This window comes from Podarcis vaucheri (assembly GCF_965113315.1).
Source record: "Podarcis vaucheri genome assembly, chromosome: 1".
NCBI classification, from domain to species: domain Eukaryota; kingdom Metazoa; phylum Chordata; class Lepidosauria; order Squamata; family Lacertidae; genus Podarcis; species Podarcis vaucheri.
In genome coordinates this window covers 103,498,760-103,515,756 of record NC_138759.1, presented here as the reverse complement: position 1 = coordinate 103,515,756, position 16,997 = coordinate 103,498,760, and the positions used below count along the sequence as shown (strand labels likewise).

Genomic DNA, 16,997 nt, shown 5'->3' with positions numbered 1-16,997 from the left:
CTTTTTATACAAACTAAACAGGACCAACTTCACAATAGGAACTTCATTCTGAGCAAACATGTATAGGTTGATGCTGTCAGTCATTTAGAGCAGGGTTTCCCAAACTTGGGTCTTCCACTGTTGTTGGACTACAACACCTATCACCATCCCTAGCTAGCAGGAGTAGGAGTCAGGGATGATGGGAATTGTAGTCCAAAAAACAGCAGGAGACCCAAGTTTGGGAAACACTGATTTAGAGCAACCAACCATCTCCAAGACAAGCAGCGTTCCTGATGATGACATTGTACATTTAGACATTTGGAAATGCCACATCACTCCAGCTTCTGATACCCTTGGAACAGTTCTGGCCGCAATCTGTGGATCTGGAAAGGAGCTTGTTTTCACACATACTGGCTGAGTGAGGAAAAGTCACTATGAAGAATTGCCATTTGATTTACATTTCCAAGCAGGGGTAGGGAACATTTTCCACCACAAGGGATGTTTCATGAGCCACCTTCTGGGGGCTATATATCAAGTGATGGTTGTGGCTGGAAACAAAAAGATGTGGCTTTCACCTTTGTACAGTGGCCTGCATTTCTAGCCATTCCATACCTCTGCATCCACACAAGTAAGGGTTATTATCACAGTTCAAGGACAAATTCCAGCCAGGCAAAAACCACACAAGGAGGACATGGAGCAAGGCCGGGGGTGGATGTGGCTTACAGAGTATCTCAAGGTCTGGAGGGCCACGTATGGCTCCCAGGCCTGTGGTCCTTTGCCCTGACTTCAAAACCAGAAAACAATCTTTTTCAGTGACAGACTTGCCTGGACTGATTTATACTAGTTACAAATGGATGACTGGTCAAGGGGTGGGGAGGGACTCAGACCAGGAAAGATTAACAAATGTTTGTATACCAATGTTAGTTAGAAGAGTGGCACTGTAGCTCACAATATAATGTGCCAAAGCCAAGACAGGGTGTTAGGTTTTGATGAACTTTCCTTTTAATTAAAAGTATTTAAATTAAGGCACTTTGCCTCCGCCTCTGAAGACGGTTCGGAAACTTCAGCTGGTGCAGAATTTGGTGCCCAAGTTTTTCACCAGGGCAAGACAGTTTGAGTATATTACACCAGTCCTGGCCTGACTGCACTAGCTGCAAATTAGTTTCCTGGCCCGATTCAGAGTGCTAGTCTTCACCTGTACGGCCTTAAACAGCTCAGGATCAACTTTCTCCATATGAACCTACCTGAGATCATCTTCCGAGACCCTTCTTCATGTTCCTCCTACATGAGGGGTCCAGAGGGTCACAACATGAAAATGGGTCTTTTCTGTAGTGGCTCCCCATTTGTGCAACGCTCTCCCCAGGGAGGTTCAGCAGGCACCTTCATTATATACTTTTAAGCCCCAGGCAAAAACCTTCCTCTTCAACCAGGCCTTTGGCTGATCAACATTCTATGTTTTCTTAATGTGTTTGCAGCATGTGGGGGCTTATCGGATTGGTTTGTTCTTGTTCTCATTATGTATTTCGTGTTTTCATTTTGTATTTTCATGCTGTGAACCACCCCCCTGAGATTTTCGGAGGAAGGGTGGTATACCAATTTAATAAATAAAATAAAAGTTCAAGGGATTGCACCCACCTCTCTCAATTAAGCTTGCTTTGCTGCTCAATATTTTAAAGCAGAATCAGGCTCATTTTTTTTACAAGTTTGGGCTGGAAAGACCACTGGGGTGATTCAATATGTCTGCTGCAGTTTTCAGGACTCCCAGTTCTGCCTGGGTACACAGCAGGCCCTGCAAACCTGTGACCCGCCAAGTTAAACACAACTCGCCAACCACGGATAGCAGCATGCACTAAGTGGCTCAATAAATTCCTGGTTCTTCTGCCTGCCTGGAACTGCAAAATGGGGGAGTCGTCAAGAATCTGGCAGGCGACTATAAAAGGTTACTTGGCTGCAATCAACTTGATAGGTCACAAATTAGGCAGGCCTAGGAAATGTTGGCAGTGAAACCCAGAGTCTGTCTAGCAGATTGAGAATGCAATCTTTAGCACACTTCTACTTTGGGGGAGCAAAGGGCTGGCAAAGACTGTTATTAGGGCAGCAAGGATTTCATCTATGTAAAACGGGACCGCGATAATACTACGGCTGAAAGCTGAAGTAGTGAATGGGATAGCTCGAATTATTTTGGGGAGCTGTACCTCTTGGGAGTTGTCCTTGTCATTTAACCTGGAGAACACCCAAACTGAGCAAACGGCTACTTAACTCTGAGCAAGCATGCAGAGGGGTGCACTGTGGGACTCTGCTAGTTTCATGGGCTGCATGAGATTGGTGAGATCTAGGGGCAACTTTGCAATAAAGCGGAGGTAAAATGTAAATTCCAACGTGTTATTTAAGATATCTTCATGTTGGAAGTGTAATTTCAAGACGCTGCCCCCCTCCCCAACCCTCCAGGCGGTGCTTTTTTAGCAAAATAGATCCTGAAAACATTTATCACATGAGCAATCTTTCTTATGTGCTCTTCAGAAGAGATGACAGGTGGGTACCAATTTTAGAAATCGTGAAGGATGCTTCCTCTACTCAGCATAAACAACAGGTTCACCACGGGAACATTTTGTAATGAAGGGCAGTATATAAATTTCACAGATTAAATAAATAAACAAAATGCATGGCCAGGATTATTTGTGGCATCAACATACAGTAGTCGTACCTTGGTTTGGGAACAGCTTAGTTCCCGAAAGTTTTGGCTCCCAAACATCGCAAACCCGGAAGTGACTGTTCTGTTAGTGAACTATTTTTGGAAGCCGAACGTCCAACAGGCTTTTGCAGCTTCCGGTTGGCTGCAGGAGCTTCCTGCAGCCAACTGGAAGCCGCACTTCAGTTTTTGAATGTTTTGGAAGTCGAACAGGCTTCCTGAATGGATTCCGTTTGACTTCCAAGGTACAACTGTATTTTACACAATCCCAGCACAAGTAGTGGAATGGAAAAGCTCAACCCAAGAGTCCTGCATTTTATTTTCCTACCTCGGTTCTAGCATATTTCAATCTGGAGCAGTTCTGGCCTAGGTTTTATTTAGGACTCAAGTGTGTGCTCTTCTCCACAAGCAAGAGCAAGTCAAGTCAAGAAGCCATGAAAGACTCAGGTAGTACTCAGTGTAAGTTCTTGTTTGATACTAAAGCTGTTGCCATAAAACCATACACTCTGCAATTCCCTCCATCCCTGAAGGATCTTACAGGCACAATCACAGTTCTCTTATTAGAACAGCAGTCAGGAGAATTTTATATTAATGGGGGAAATCTGTCAGGGGCTTTAAAACAAAATAAAACAAAAGGTGAATGAGGTGTAAATCCTGATAAAAGTTCTATGGTGGAATCAAATCAAAGGCAGAAACAAAACACAAGTTTGTCCTCCTCCAGATTCTGGTCTTATTATATGACCACTTAGAATCAAGATTTCTGGCTGCTGCCTACCACAGACTGAGAATTTATCCTAACCTAGAACACACAACAATTTCATAGCTAGTGCATGGGTTTTTCCGTATCAAAGTGTATATTGTTGCTGAACAACTATTATTGGTAAAAAAATATTGACCCATACATTTCTGAGTCCAATTCAAAGTGCTGCTTTTAACCTATAAAACCTTACACAGTTTGGGGGCCTATTACCTAACTGAAGGCCTCTTCTGACATGAGCCTATACAAACCATGAGGTCATCATCTGAGTTCCTCCTTGGATGAAGATGCAGAGGATTATGAAGAGAGGTGGCCTTTGCCTGTAGTCTCCGCTGTGTAGAACACTCTCTGAAAGAATATTCACCTGGCACCAACCTATTTCCAGCACCAGGCAAGGGCTTTCATATTTTCCTAGGCATTTGGTTAACGTCATGGCTGTCTCTGTGGGCATTTTTGGCTTGTTGATTATTATGATGATGTGTATTTTCTAGGGTTGGCTTGAATTTTTTTTAATCCACTGGTTATTTTATTGAAGGTGCTGCTTTTGTTTTAAATTCAGAATGCCTTGCATAGAATGTGTTTTGCACTAAGCTGTAAGTCACATCAAGACTTTTACAGTAGCAGGTGTCTAACAAATGGGATATATACAGAGAGATATGTTTCCTCCAGCTTTCTCTCAGTAGGGCCTGCTGAGAAGATCAATTGGATCAGCATTGGGCTTGTACCTATGCTTAAACATACAGCAATAAATGGAGTATGGCTAAGAGTCATATAAACACAGCTTTAAAAAGGACAGAGATATGTATGTCATAGATAGCCAGATTATCGATCTATCTATGACTATAAAGCCTACTGATTTTAGCAAGATTTATTTCCAAGAAAGCATCCATTGGACCAGGCCACTTGTCAAATAAATTAAATGTGGATCTTAAACTTATCACAGAATTTAAGGAAGTAGGACCTAAATGGATTAATTCATGCCAGTCATATCTGAATATGTTTTCTACAATGCACCCATAAGGCATACAAAGTTTGTTGACAACTTCATATCTTGAGTTAAATTTCTCTCTCAATAAACCCACTTTTACAAGTGCAACCCAAGGAGGTGGTGGAGGGGGGGATAGTTTCACATTAGGATGTTTCTTACTTCATCTCTTTGTCCTGGGAGAATGCAACTAAAGAAACCACATTTAAAATCAGACATTAGATATGCAAATATGTGTTCAGATCAGAGATACAAAAATTATTCCAATGATTAATTATTCATCATAAAAAATGTCAATTAATAATTCTGAAGCATAATAGGCATCTTTCTAATGCATCTTTATTTTTTGAGGCCTAAATACTGTTGAATATATGTATTTGACAGAATTCTTGCAACTTTTAAAAAATTCAACAAAGTAAATAAGAAACTGTAAACAAAGGGAAGGAAGGAATGCTAATAACCACCAACTTCACCAGAGAGAGTACCCGGAGTTGAATATTGGTGTCACGGGAAATGCAAGAGCGGCAACTGCCCCTTATATCCCAAGAATGAACACTAAAGGAATCCACCCAGGATTGTGTTATCCACTTACTTTCAAAAGGACAAACACACTTCTAATACACTTGCAAATATGCAGAGACAGGAATGCAGGAAGCTGCCTTATACAGAATCAAACACTGGTCCATTTAAGCATGTATCATCTGCACTGACCAACAGCGACTCTCCAGGGTTTCAGGCAGGGGTTGAACCTGGCTGATGCTGCGGGCTGAACCTGGGACTGAGCTACAGCCCTTCCCGACAGGAAGCTGCTTTGCCTTTTACCAGCACAATTTCACCTACAAGACCAGAATACTCTCCTGTGTCTTGCAGAGGGTCCCTTCATCTTCTCCATCAACTGCAACATGGTCATCTCTTAACGCAGGGGTGTCCAACCGGTTGACCGCAATAGACAGGTTGATCCCCGGATGATCGCAGGATCCTTATCGCTTGCGTTATTTAGACTCATGTCTCCTCCCCCCAACTGTGAACTCCCCCCCCAAAAAAAATGGGTAGATCACTGCCAGTTTTTCCCGGAAGCAGATTGCAGTCTCTTGGGAGTTGGATGTCCTTGTTTTAACGGAAGGAACAGGGATTGGACGTGAGGCATCCTGTAGAAAAAGCAAACGCTTTGCCACTGAGTGGCAAACAACAGAGGACCAGGCCAGGTTCAAGATACTAGTGTGCAAACTCCAGAACAACTTAGGTCCAGAATGCTTTAACCCATGTCTCCCAAAATGATCAATGAGATCATCTAGGGGCAGCAATATTAGTACTCCCACAGGGAACCAGAAGCACAACTCATGTCAACAAGGAGTTGGCCTTCAGTGTAGGGAACCTAGCTCTGTGGAACTCCCTCCCACTAGAAACCAGGGAAGCACAATCCCTGCCAAGTTTCAGAAACCAGATTAGAACTCTTTTATTTTTGGAGGCCTCCGCACCGTGAATGCCGCTCTGAAGTTTTAAGTCTCTGATGTTTCAATTTATGCTTTAAACTTTGTATGTTGCATACTTTTATTCTGTAAGCCACTTCGGGATGCTGATGGTGAAAAGCAGGGTGTAAGTTGTAATAAATATAAAAGTAAAAATTTTAAACAATTATTATATATCAGGATACATAGCCCAATCCTAGAACTGAAACAGGAGTGACCTGAATATCATATGGACGAAGCAGTGATTCATAGTGCTGTTTTGACATGGGAATGATACAGGAATTCATCATATGTTGCCATTTCCAAGTCTGTGCATAAGAACTTTATCGGGGGAGGGGATAGTATAGCATAGAGCAAACAATATCCTCCAAATGTATCTGCCATGTTTTTTTAAAATGATATGCAAGTTATGTTAATCAGGCACAATTGTTCCCTCTAACAAGGAACTCGGTGCACTCAGAATGCTCAAAGGAAACCTCAAGGTTTGCAGAAGTAAAAAAAAGAAAACTAACAAAACAATCCCAAACTGAACATGCTCAGTCTTAACAGAACGCAGGAAAAGAAAGAGATAGAAAACCACAGAGGGAGAGTAAATTGGCTTCCTTGAGCTCCTAAGAATTAGAAAAAGACATCTCCAGGTGGCTGGCAGTAACCCTAAACAAGAACATTCCTGTTAGGTGCTGGAAAAAAGTGTCACAACATGTTGTGGTATATGTCCTCTTGTGAAAATGTCTGATCCTTTTGCATTTTATAGTTCTGCAATGTGAGTGTCAGTACAAGATGCTTACACTTCAGCTAAAATGTGGCTGCAGAACTCGAGCACCAGCTGATCATCTTTTCCCCCCCAAAAAAATCTACCTCTTATGAAAATATCAGGTGTCTGTACAAAAAAAACACAACAATCCTACAAAGTTCCAGCTGGCCACACTGTGCAATTCTTCTTACAATCCCTTCCAGAGAGAAATTTGACTTGGCTTAAGCTACTGAATTACTGAAATCTCCCTGTTCTAGGAAGGCAGCCTGGAGTTCCCCTTCTCCTCATAGGCAAAGAACAGGTGTGAAGTGTGTCTGCACCAGACATGCATCCACTGCCTGCCCGAGAAGTGTACTTGCAGCAAAATTAAAGAAGGGGTAAGAGTGCAACACAGAAACCAGCCCTCAGCTACCACTTCTTTGCCTTGGAGGTGACCCACGTATGCCCAGTGAACTACACAGCACATATTCACAGCTCACAAATGCAAGCCTCTGAGCTCACAGATTGGATGGTGAAACAATCAACCCCGGGAAATGCACAATGAAACTCCACCTATTTCATATACAAATCAATGCAAAAATAATACTAAATTATGAAACACTGGCCCTGCATTTGTGTGGTTTAGAAGCATTACTACTCCGTGAATAAATGTCTTTTCTTTCTCTTCACTGTGATTGTGTTTATTCCCCCTACAAAGAAGGAACACTTCATGAATGGGGCAGCCACTTTGTAAGGATTATGAATTTTAAGCAGACCAATCCTCCTCTTCCTCCAGGGCATGCTGTATTCTTGAGATGCCATGTGTACCAAGCGTTATATGCCGGGGGGCTGTCTCCTTCCAAATGAACAAGCCAAAAAGTGAAGCTCCTTTTAAACTGCATCTTTAAAGAGAAAACAGAAAAAACGGCATACACTTTTCCTACTGCGGCTTGCAGAAAACAGGAAGGCCCGTTGCTTGCTGAGTACTATTAGGCAACCCAATTCTGCATGCCTTCAGTTTGCAGGAAAAGAAACCTACCCAAGCAACCCCAAAATCCCAAATGTCAAAAGCTGCTCATCTGAATCCACCCAGACACAATGGGAGCGAGTGAGGTTCCCCTGTCATCAATATACCTCTAATTTCACAGACACTTTCTTGGCAGCCCGGGCCAGAAGAGAGCAGGCCAACAATCCTACGCTTAACTGGGTAACCTGCAGGATCCTCTGGAAGCGCAGTCTCGGGAAGGGCCGCCGCCGAGTTGGCCAAGCCCTTTCCCAGCGCCTTTCAAGAAAGAGTCGTTCCCCCCCCCCCACGCCCGTCCGTCCGTCACCCTGAGGAGCCCCTGGCTCCGACCTCGCCTGCCTGCTTCGGCGGGCCCTCGCCATATGCGCGGGGAGACGGAGAGCGCGCGGGAGACGCCGAGGCAGAGCGCGCGCCCTTTTCTCATGCTAATGAGCCCCCGGCCGCCCTTCGGCGGGGGAGGCTCGTGCGAGGGAGGGAGGGAGGCAGGTGGCCGCTCGCTCGTCTCCCACCGCAGCCCCCCGGCCAACCGGAAATAGGGCCGCGGCGTCACGTGGGGGAAAAGGAGAGCCCGGCCGGAGAGGAGCCGCTGGTGGCGCAGTCCGTGGACAGGCCGGGCCAAGGGGGGCCGAGGCGCGCGCTCCCCCCGCCGCCCGCTTCCCACGGCCCCTCTCGCGTGGGGGATGGAGGCAATGGAACAAAGGGGGCAATCGGGGGAGGGCAAGGCAGAGCCCGGTGCCCGCCTGGCATCCTCTTCTTCGGCAGACACGTTTGGCTGGCCCCAAGGCTCCTCTTTTCTTTACGCAGGGGGAAAGTTGCAGCGATGGGGAAGGGGAAAGACACGCGGGGACCCTATTTTTGTTGCTCCTCAGCGCCAGACGGGGTCGCGTCCGCCCCATCCACCCGACGTCTGATTTGCTCAAGCTGCTAATTTGGTGGCTTGTGGAACTGAAGGTGGGGGGGTTTTCTTTTCCTTTCTTTTTGAATTCCCAAGAGTGTGCTATAATAATAATGACAATGTAAATAAACAACCAAATAAATAAAATGAGGCTTACTTGAGCGTCAGCCCCCTTGAAACCCGTGCTGGGCATCCTTCTGTGTCAACATGCCCAGCCTCGTGCTGCAAATCTCACACGTGCGTCTCCCAAGCATCTCTAAGTTTACTCGAAAGTAAGTCTCTCCTTTTTTTTCCTCTTTTTTTTCTCCCTCCCTTTTTCCCCCACGGCAACTTCCTGCCAAGGATGGGACTGGAGACTTGGACGAAGCCAAGGCAAGGGAGACGCTTCGTTTGTCTGGGAGGGGGCGAAGCAGAGCATCGATCAGTTTTCCCTTCGCTTTCGGCGCTGATGTCAAAATCTTGCTTAGCCCAGGAAAAGAGCACTTGCCTTCCTCCTGTAGCTTCACGAAGCCGCGCGTCCTAACCACGGAGGTGAAAGTTGTTTTTCGCCTCTTCTTCCTCAGTGGTGATAGGCTTCATTTTTATTAATTTTTTTATGCTGCTATTTTCTGACACAAATCTTCAGCCCAAACCCCTCTCTCTCCCTGTTTAGCAGCGTAATAATAATAATAATAATAATAATAATAATAATAATAAAGCATCCTTGCTACTAAGAGTTGAGCGGTTAGGTACCAATCTTGCAAAAAGTCTCTTCGGAGATCGTTCCCCCCCCCGCTTCCCCCCCTCCCTCTTTCCACGCGTGTTTCGGGAGTTTGTGGAAACTAAAGGATGGCTCTGCGGGGGGGGGGGGGACTTCCTAAGTGTCTAGGAATTATTTTGGCCGCGGCAGTGTATTTTCTCTAAATCCACCAGGACCTTCCCACGGTCTGGTTCGGTCTCTGTCCTCCTCGCAAAGGATTGCCCGTGTAACTCCCATTTATTTGAAGGGGGGGAATAAATCTAAAACTCCTTCTTTGCTTTAAAGCGAAGGGGGGGGGGAATATTTGGAAGCAAGTTGGCTCTTCCCCCCACTACCACCCCACCACCTCGTGTCCTAGTTAATAATCTAGAGATGTAGGAATAATATATAAAGGGGTGGTAATGAGATTACATGTTAAGCACTTGCACTTCAGATAAAGGGGAGGGAGACGTGTAATCGAGAATTCAGAAAAGGAGGTTGTTGCTATCAGTATTAGTATTAGTATTATTGGTGTAGGTTCGCTGTAGCTCTTTCAGAAGGGTCACTGTGCTTTAGAGCTCCAGACCAGATCCGAAAAGACCTCCTTCAGATGAAAAAGACTTGGGATCTGGCTGCCTGGGATTGGTACTTCGCGTTCGTATTTGCAACAGGATCTGCTCACCCTCTTGTCCCTCTCTCCAGAAATCCAGAGGCGCCTCCGTCTAAAAACGAATGGTACCCTCCTCTCCGGGATAGGGATCTTTAGGTCAGTCAGTAAACGGTTTAGCTCTCCCCCTATCCTCAAAAGAGAAAAGAGAGGGAAGTTTTATCCCAACTCAATGCAAAGAACCAGAATAAAAGCCTGGAGAGTCTCTTCTCCCACTTGTCTAATTACTGAGCTTCATCTTTTTGCCATCATCAGTGGATCAGGATTTTTTTTAAAAAAGGGAAAAAAAGAGATGTTCTGAATTAACACAAAAACGACAGGTCTTAAGTGGAAGAGGCTCTTTAATAGTCACAGGTTAAGAAAAAGAAGTTTCCTTCGCTTCTTCCGGGCGTCCCACCGTTAGGAACCTGCCTTACCTGTCCCGGAGAAGGTGTCAATGGGGGGAAAGCCCTCTTTGATTCGGATCGGACGGGGCAATTGGGTCCAGTTCGATCCGGAGTGTGGGTCGTGGCGGTATGGGGGGGGGGCTGCTGTCCGGATGACACCAGGAAAAAAGCAAACCTGAAATGAGCATTTGATTTAGAAGCCCGCTCCAAAGATCCCCGCGCTTATCCTAACCCCAAATGCGTGTCAACCAAAACGTCTGGATATTTCCTTCAAACACGGAACAAGAAATCCCAATGCGCGCGCGAGGCAGGAATTGCGAGGAGAGGTGAGGGATGTCTCTCTACCTCCTTCCAGTTCCTCCTGAGCGGAAGATTTAGACCTATTTTCGGATGGCAGGGAGGAAATAAATTCTCCCCAAAAGCCTTGTTTGGGTTTATTTGGACCGTGTCCCCGCAGTTTTGGAAATGATTCACCCAAAGCTTCGAAAGAGAGGGAAGTAGGGTGTGTGTGGCGGAGAGGATGCGGTTGCATGTTCTGATTTGGGCTGCTTTTTATTCCTTTTTCTTCCTCCCTCGGCCAGCAAGGTGGCAAGAGTGTGTTACCCCCTTTCCAAAATACGCATCCATCCCCCCACCCCCTGGTCCTGAGCTTCAGGAGCCTTTTCCCTTTGGAGGCGGTGTTTGCCAGGGACTGGAGCAAGCATCCCAGTCGCCTCGCTCAAGGCGCCCGTTCAATGCACAGCTCGCCAGCAGTTTATCTTAGCTTACTGTAAGTAAAAGTGGAGTGTCGGATCAGCGCAGCATTCGTTTCAGTTTCCTTCAGTGGGAAGGAGCTGGCGGGGTCGGAGGGGGTCTGCAGAGAAAGAGAGGAGCGCTCTCTAAGAGATTTAACTGTGGCCAAGCGAGGAAGATGCTGCCGGAGGAACCCAGTCGCTCTCTCTCGCTCTCTCTCTCTCTCTCTCTCGTGTGTGTGTGTGTGTGTGTGTGTGTGTGTGTGTCTGGGCAGCTCCTGTTTAGTTTCAGCACGGGATCATGCCAGCCAACCTCGCGGATTGGAACTTTTCCCCCTGGATGAGTGGGTGGGTGTTTCTTTATAGGAAGTACTGAGATCAGGCAAAAAGTTATCTCGCAGAGAAAAGGAAGGGGTTGCTGCTGGGGGGAAATATGGGGGAAGCTGAACCCAGCAAAGGATCCCCTTCTTCTCTCCTCTCCCCGCCGCCCAGCCGGGCCTCTTTCATCCTCTCCGGGTGCTTTTAAGGACTTCGCCTGCAGCCGGTGGTCTCTCCCAACCCCCCCAGCCCCTCCGACGATGCGCCTGCAAAGCAGCTTTTTGATTAAGCAAACAGAAGAGCATTGGTTAAGAACACACTTTAAGTTGTGTGTGCTGTGCGTGTGTGTTTTAAAGGTTCCCCTGGGACCGTGGACTCGGAATTGGTTAATAATGTGCAGTACTTGCTAAATTGCTGACTTCCAGATGTGGGGGGGGGGAGAGGAATATCTTTCTTGTTTAGGACCTATGTAACCTGATTGGATTAGGACAGGCGCGTCACATTGGAAACCTTTTTGAGTGATGATTTAATTAACCATACAGTAGAAAGCTGCCTTCGCCAGGAAATCCCTTCCCCATTTGCATAACCAATCCCCACAGTGCAAAGGTGGAGTCTCAGGGCTTAATTTTCATTTTAATCTTTGCCAAAGTCCCCCCCCCCACCTCTCCGCGAGCGCACACAAAAAAAAAGACTTGTTACCCCCATGAAATGCAAAGCTACCCACTCAACTTTCTGCCCTTCAAGGGCCATCTGTGTGTAAGAGAGACACACTGAGTGTGTGTGTGTCTATCTGTCTATCTATCTGTGTGTGTGTGTGTGTGTGTGTGTGTGTGTGTGATATTCTAATATACTGGTGCAGGTAGAAGTCAATCTGTCTAAACCTTTGACTGCAATCCTAAAGAACAGTTACTGTGATGCTAACCCCACTGACCACAGAGGGATTTGCTTCCGAGTAAACAAGCTTAAAGCCACAGTTGCAAAAGTCCGTGAAAGCTACCTATATATTTCATACACTGAATATGCATTCTGCCTTTATTTTGTCTGCTTGTTTATGGGTTCCGAGTCTTTTTACACCGCACTTCGCCCGTATACGCCTCTATACATATTATCTCTGTTTCCTAACTGCCCCTCTGACTATCTCCTTGCAAGTGTGAAAGGAGAACAGAAGGTGGGGGAAAGCAATTATTATTCCCCCCCCCAATTCTCAGCCTTTGCATACACCCCAAGAGAAAAATGTCGATATTTTCTCCCTCCCACCCACAAAAAAGAGCAGCAGGGACTTATTAACATACACACACGAGAGATCCTCGCTGCATTCACTCTCAAGTAAAAGTTATATCTCCAGCAGAAGGTTTTGCCTCTAAGTAAGCGCGCTTAGCAGCTTTGAAACGCCCCATAAATTTATTTTTATTTTTTTAAAGACCAGGAGTTCATTGGCCACTTGTTATATATCTTCAGCGCTAATTCAGCGTCTTCCTTTCTACCCCTAAGTTTTATTATGAATAGTTTTGTTTTGTTTTCCCCGCCTGCCCCGTCACTCTGGCATCTGCAATTTGAAAGGGGCGCGAAGGAAAAGCAATCGAGGGAGGAAGCCCATAAACAAACAAACAAACAAACAAACAAACGATCCCTAGATCTCTATTTCCCTGCTGCAGATCCCGTCTTGCTCTATAGCCGCGCGCTGCGAGCAAGCCTGCGGGATGCGAACCGCACAGCCTCCGGGTGTCTCCTTGCAACTTTCAGTTCCTTTGAGTTGGGCTAGTTCTGTGAATGGTGTTCACCGTTTTCCGCCTCGCATCCAGTAGGATTTAGCGAAGAGGATAATGATGCCAAAGACTTGATGGCTGGGGAGGGAGGGAGGGAAGGAGGCAGGCAGGCCAGGGGAGGGTGGAAAAGAGGGAGGGAAAGGCGGAGGGGAGGGGGGGGAGGAGGAGGAGAGAGAGAGGGAGGTGGAATTTCATTTCTTCCACTAAAGCGTTCGCGGAGACTTCAAGGTATAATCTATCCCAGATCCTTCCTTTCCCAGAGAGAAACTTGGCGATCACGTTTCCACATGATGCTCACGTTTGGCGCTCTTCAATTATCCCTCCCCACAAAGATAGGTGGCGTGTGTTTCAGGGTCCTCTCTCCTCTCTCTCCTACAGAAAAGAAAAAGAAAAAAATGTCATTAGAAGAGGCGTAACACGTCAGTCCGTCCCCAGGTTTGTGTTTCCTGGAGTGGCAGAAAGAGATCAGTCCTAACCTGCCCAGCAGGAATAACGGTCCCTTCCGACAACTCTTTCCGAGGCTTTTTGACCATTTTGTCCTCTCTTCCAACCAGCTACATCTCCCTGCACCTTTTTTTCTCCCCTCCTTCCTCCACTCCGCGGCTTTTTCATGCTTCTTCTTCTCTCCATTGCTGACCAAAACTACACACAAGACTTCGCAGGTACGTTCTCGGTTATATTTTCCTCTCTTTTCTATTTTTGCTCATTGTTGTTCCGCTTCTCCCCCTCGTTCTTTCTCTCTTTCTCTCTCTCCCCACGTCTTTTTCTTTTAAAAACAATTGCTGTCTTGGGGTCTGTTTTCCTTGTCTACAGCTAGGGAGGAAGTGGTGAGGTGGGGTGAGTTCTCATTTTTGAACTGAAATCTACATTTACTTGGGACCACTTTCTGAGAGAGAGAGAGAGAGGAAGGGAGTTGTTTCTGCCTGCAAACTGTTATTACCTAGGGTCTCCCTGCTCTACCAGGACATATACCCACCTGGCTTACCAGGTGGAAAAGGTTATTTTGCACCCCCCTCCATTTTTATTTTACGTTTTATAGTTCCCACCAGGAGTAGGGAAAGTTCGCCTTTCTATTATTCTTCGGTCTGTTGTGGGTTGTTGTTTTTTTAAAGCAGCATTCCGCTCGCTTCTCTTCGTCCTCACGTTTACACATCTTAAAGTTTGCACGTACCTGTTAATGATTTTCAAGCTGTGAACAAGACCAACACAGGCACGGCTGGATAATAAGATTTTAGTTGGGGCTTTGCTTTAAAAAGAACTCCCAGCAAACCAGCCCCACCAAATGTATTATTAGCTGGCTGCAGCTCTTAGGGTTAGTGGCAGGCTTCTATTTAGTCTCTTCCAAAGCAACCAAGAAAGTTTTTCTTTTCTTTTCTTTTTTTGCTGTTCTGTATGCTTAGTCAGTTTCATTTCTTGCTTTTATTTCTCTGAGACTGGGTGAAGTTAACACCTCAGCTTCTGGGATTCTCAACAAGAAGTGAAAGTAGTGACTGCAACTTGCTTAAAAGTCGTTTGTAGCACAAAAATAAAAAAAAATGTAAAGAGGGGAACAAAATCAGAATTCGCCCAGGAAGAGACGAGGGGTGGAGTAGAGGGACTTTGGTGAGATCCCAATTTTCACAATTTTTAGCAACCTTAAAAAAATGAATATCAAAGGGTAAGTAGGTAGTGAGAATCCTTGACGGTGATCCTCTCCATTGGTAGATTCTTAGAGAATTTCGCCACTTACCCAAGGATGCTTTCAAGGATCAGGTTGTTGTTTTGAATAATTTCTTAGCCTCCTGCTAGATCTTTTCTTTTAATGGAGAAGATAGTTGCTACAGAGTTAGAAGTCTCCAGCAAACATGAAATGGGGTGCTGATTCCCCTCGCTCTTCCACACACACATTTCAGTGGCTCAAGATGGGTTCATAGGCAGCTGAGTCCAAGACACAGGGCTGGCCTCGCTTGTGCCATCTTACACAGCCTTACCTGCACAACAGAGTGCATTTGAAGCTAATCTCCAAACAACACACTGCCGCAAGGTTTATTTCATTTCATTTCTTCCTTTCTTAAATCGCCTTTAAAGTTAATAGGGAAACAACCACATAAAAGGAAGGGAAGAAATCCCCCTCCCCTTCTCCTGCCAGATCTGTAAAGTTCTGCGTTGTGCAGCCCATGCTTACTCGTAAGTAAGTTCCCCTGACTTGCTCTCACGCAAGTGCGGTGAGAGGTTTTCCAGCCTAAAGAGACGAGCCTGCGAGTCCATTTCTAGATGGCAAAAGCCTAGTATATAAATAAAAGGGGGGAGACAAAAGACGAGGTTAGGATAAATTTGGTCCAGGAGAGCAAGGGTTAATTGTCCTTGTTTTACAGTTTGCATCTGCTGCATCTTTTATAGTCTTTCTCTCTCTCTCTCTCTCTCTCTCTCTCTCTCTCTCTCTCTCTCACACACACACACACACACACACTACCCAGTCCGCCTTCCTTGTTTAAACTCGTCCTTAAGTCAGAGTATGCTGGGTTGTGGTTGTGGTTGTTGTTGTTGTTTGTGTTGTGCTGTGTGGGTGCATGTTCTGAAGCTACAGCGTTTGCTTAGATCAGACAGACAGCGAGGGGTTTCCTCGTTTTTGACAGTCTTAAAGCTCACATCCAGTTTGCGGCCGTGTCAGCGAGAAAGTGCACCAGTTTTACAAGACTCTGTGTGTGTGTGTACACACACAATTTTTTAAAAATGAGATCCACTAATAAGAAAGTCTCACAAGAGTAGTTTCACATCTCTCCCGCAACCCCTCTTCTTATTTTCTTTCTAAAGAAGGGAGGCTGAAATTACATTTGGGGAGGGGGGGGAGAACCCTGTGCAGGATATTGCCAGCGTGACTTTAAAAGTGTGAGAAACGTGGGGGGGGGGAGCGAGCGAGAAGGCAGATAAGCCTGTTCTTCTGCAGCTCTTATCAGTTCGCAGCCATATACTTTCAATATATATATATATATTAAGGTGTCATTGGTTATGCAAACAAGAGACAGCGTCGTGAGGTCCTCAGTACTTTTCGGAGGAAAAAATCCGCCCAGCGATTTGAGTCAAGCAACGTTTTTTTTTTTCCTGTTTAAAAACTCACACACACACAGAGAGAGAGGGAGACAGAAAACAAAACCATTAAAACCGAGTGCATTCCCTCTACGGGTCATGAGTCATTTCTGAAGATGTAATACTTGTGTGTGTCTGATCACTGGTGGTGGAGGGGGAGATAATAATAATGATAATAATAATAATAATAATAATAGGAGGTATTTTGTCTGTTAAAAGAAGAGCATGCATTTCAAAGAAAGAAAGAAAAAAGTCACCCCCACCCCCCAGCCAGACACTTCCGAGGAAGGGCGAAGGGAGAGCGTGTGTGTGTTTTTGTGTGTGGCGCTGTGTGGTGCGCAAGGCGAGCGCTGCTGTGCGCGGCGCCTGGGCTGCTCGGGGTGGGGGTCCTTCTTTTGTGCAGGGTGGGGAGGTGTCGGGGTGGGGGTGGGGGGGTTGCCTGTGGGGAGAGCCTCTCCGCTGTGTCCGTGGGCTCCCTTTGGCGCCGCGCGTTTGAACGGGATCTCGCCATGCCCACCCGGTGCCTCTGTTTGGTTGCTCCATAGAGTCTGCGTGCTGCTGAATCAGGGAGTCGAGTCCATGCGAGCTGCCATCTGATCCACTCTTATCAATGAAGCAGCAGATCATGGCGGATGGCCCCAGGTGTAAGAGGCGAAAACAAGCCAATCCAAGAAGGAAAAACGGTAAGGAGAGAAGGGAGCCGCCGGGGAAGGGCAGAGCGGGGGAGGGGGAAGCCCTCCATCAAACTTTTTTCCCTTCTTCATTTTTTTTCTTTTTTTCTACTTTGGGTCCTGGCGACACTTCGAGACGATTG

General features: G+C 46.1%; 2 protein-coding genes and 1 long non-coding RNA gene across 4 annotated transcripts in view; 1 reads left to right on the top strand and 2 right to left on the bottom strand.

Annotated features, from left to right (window-relative positions):
• The window catches only part of LOC309519074 (uncharacterized protein), a 125,868-nt gene extending 117,065 nt beyond the window's left edge, over nucleotides 1-8,803 (bottom strand). For both annotated transcript variants that reach the window (XR_014213669.1, XM_082199874.1), the window contains exon 1: nucleotides 8,689-8,803. The gene's annotated coding sequence lies outside the window, so the exon portion shown is untranslated. The remainder of the gene's footprint in view (nucleotides 1-8,688) is intronic.
• Nucleotides 8,804-11,853: 3,050 nt separating this feature from the next.
• On the bottom strand, nucleotides 11,854-16,822 carry LOC309519132. The gene is made up of 3 exons (XR_014213686.1): nucleotides 16,701-16,822; nucleotides 15,282-15,381; nucleotides 11,854-13,489 (listed from the first exon to the last, which is right to left on the bottom strand). It is a non-coding gene; the product is annotated as an uncharacterized lncRNA (long non-coding RNA).
• Nucleotides 16,729-16,997, top strand: part of ZEB2 (zinc finger E-box binding homeobox 2) — a 162,007-nt gene continuing 161,738 nt past the window's right edge. Inside the window, exon 1 of the mRNA XM_082197438.1 lies at nucleotides 16,729-16,866. Within this exon, the coding sequence (XP_082053564.1) occupies nucleotides 16,794-16,866 (73 nt within the window). The 5' untranslated portion in view covers nucleotides 16,729-16,793. The remainder of the gene's footprint in view (nucleotides 16,867-16,997) is intronic.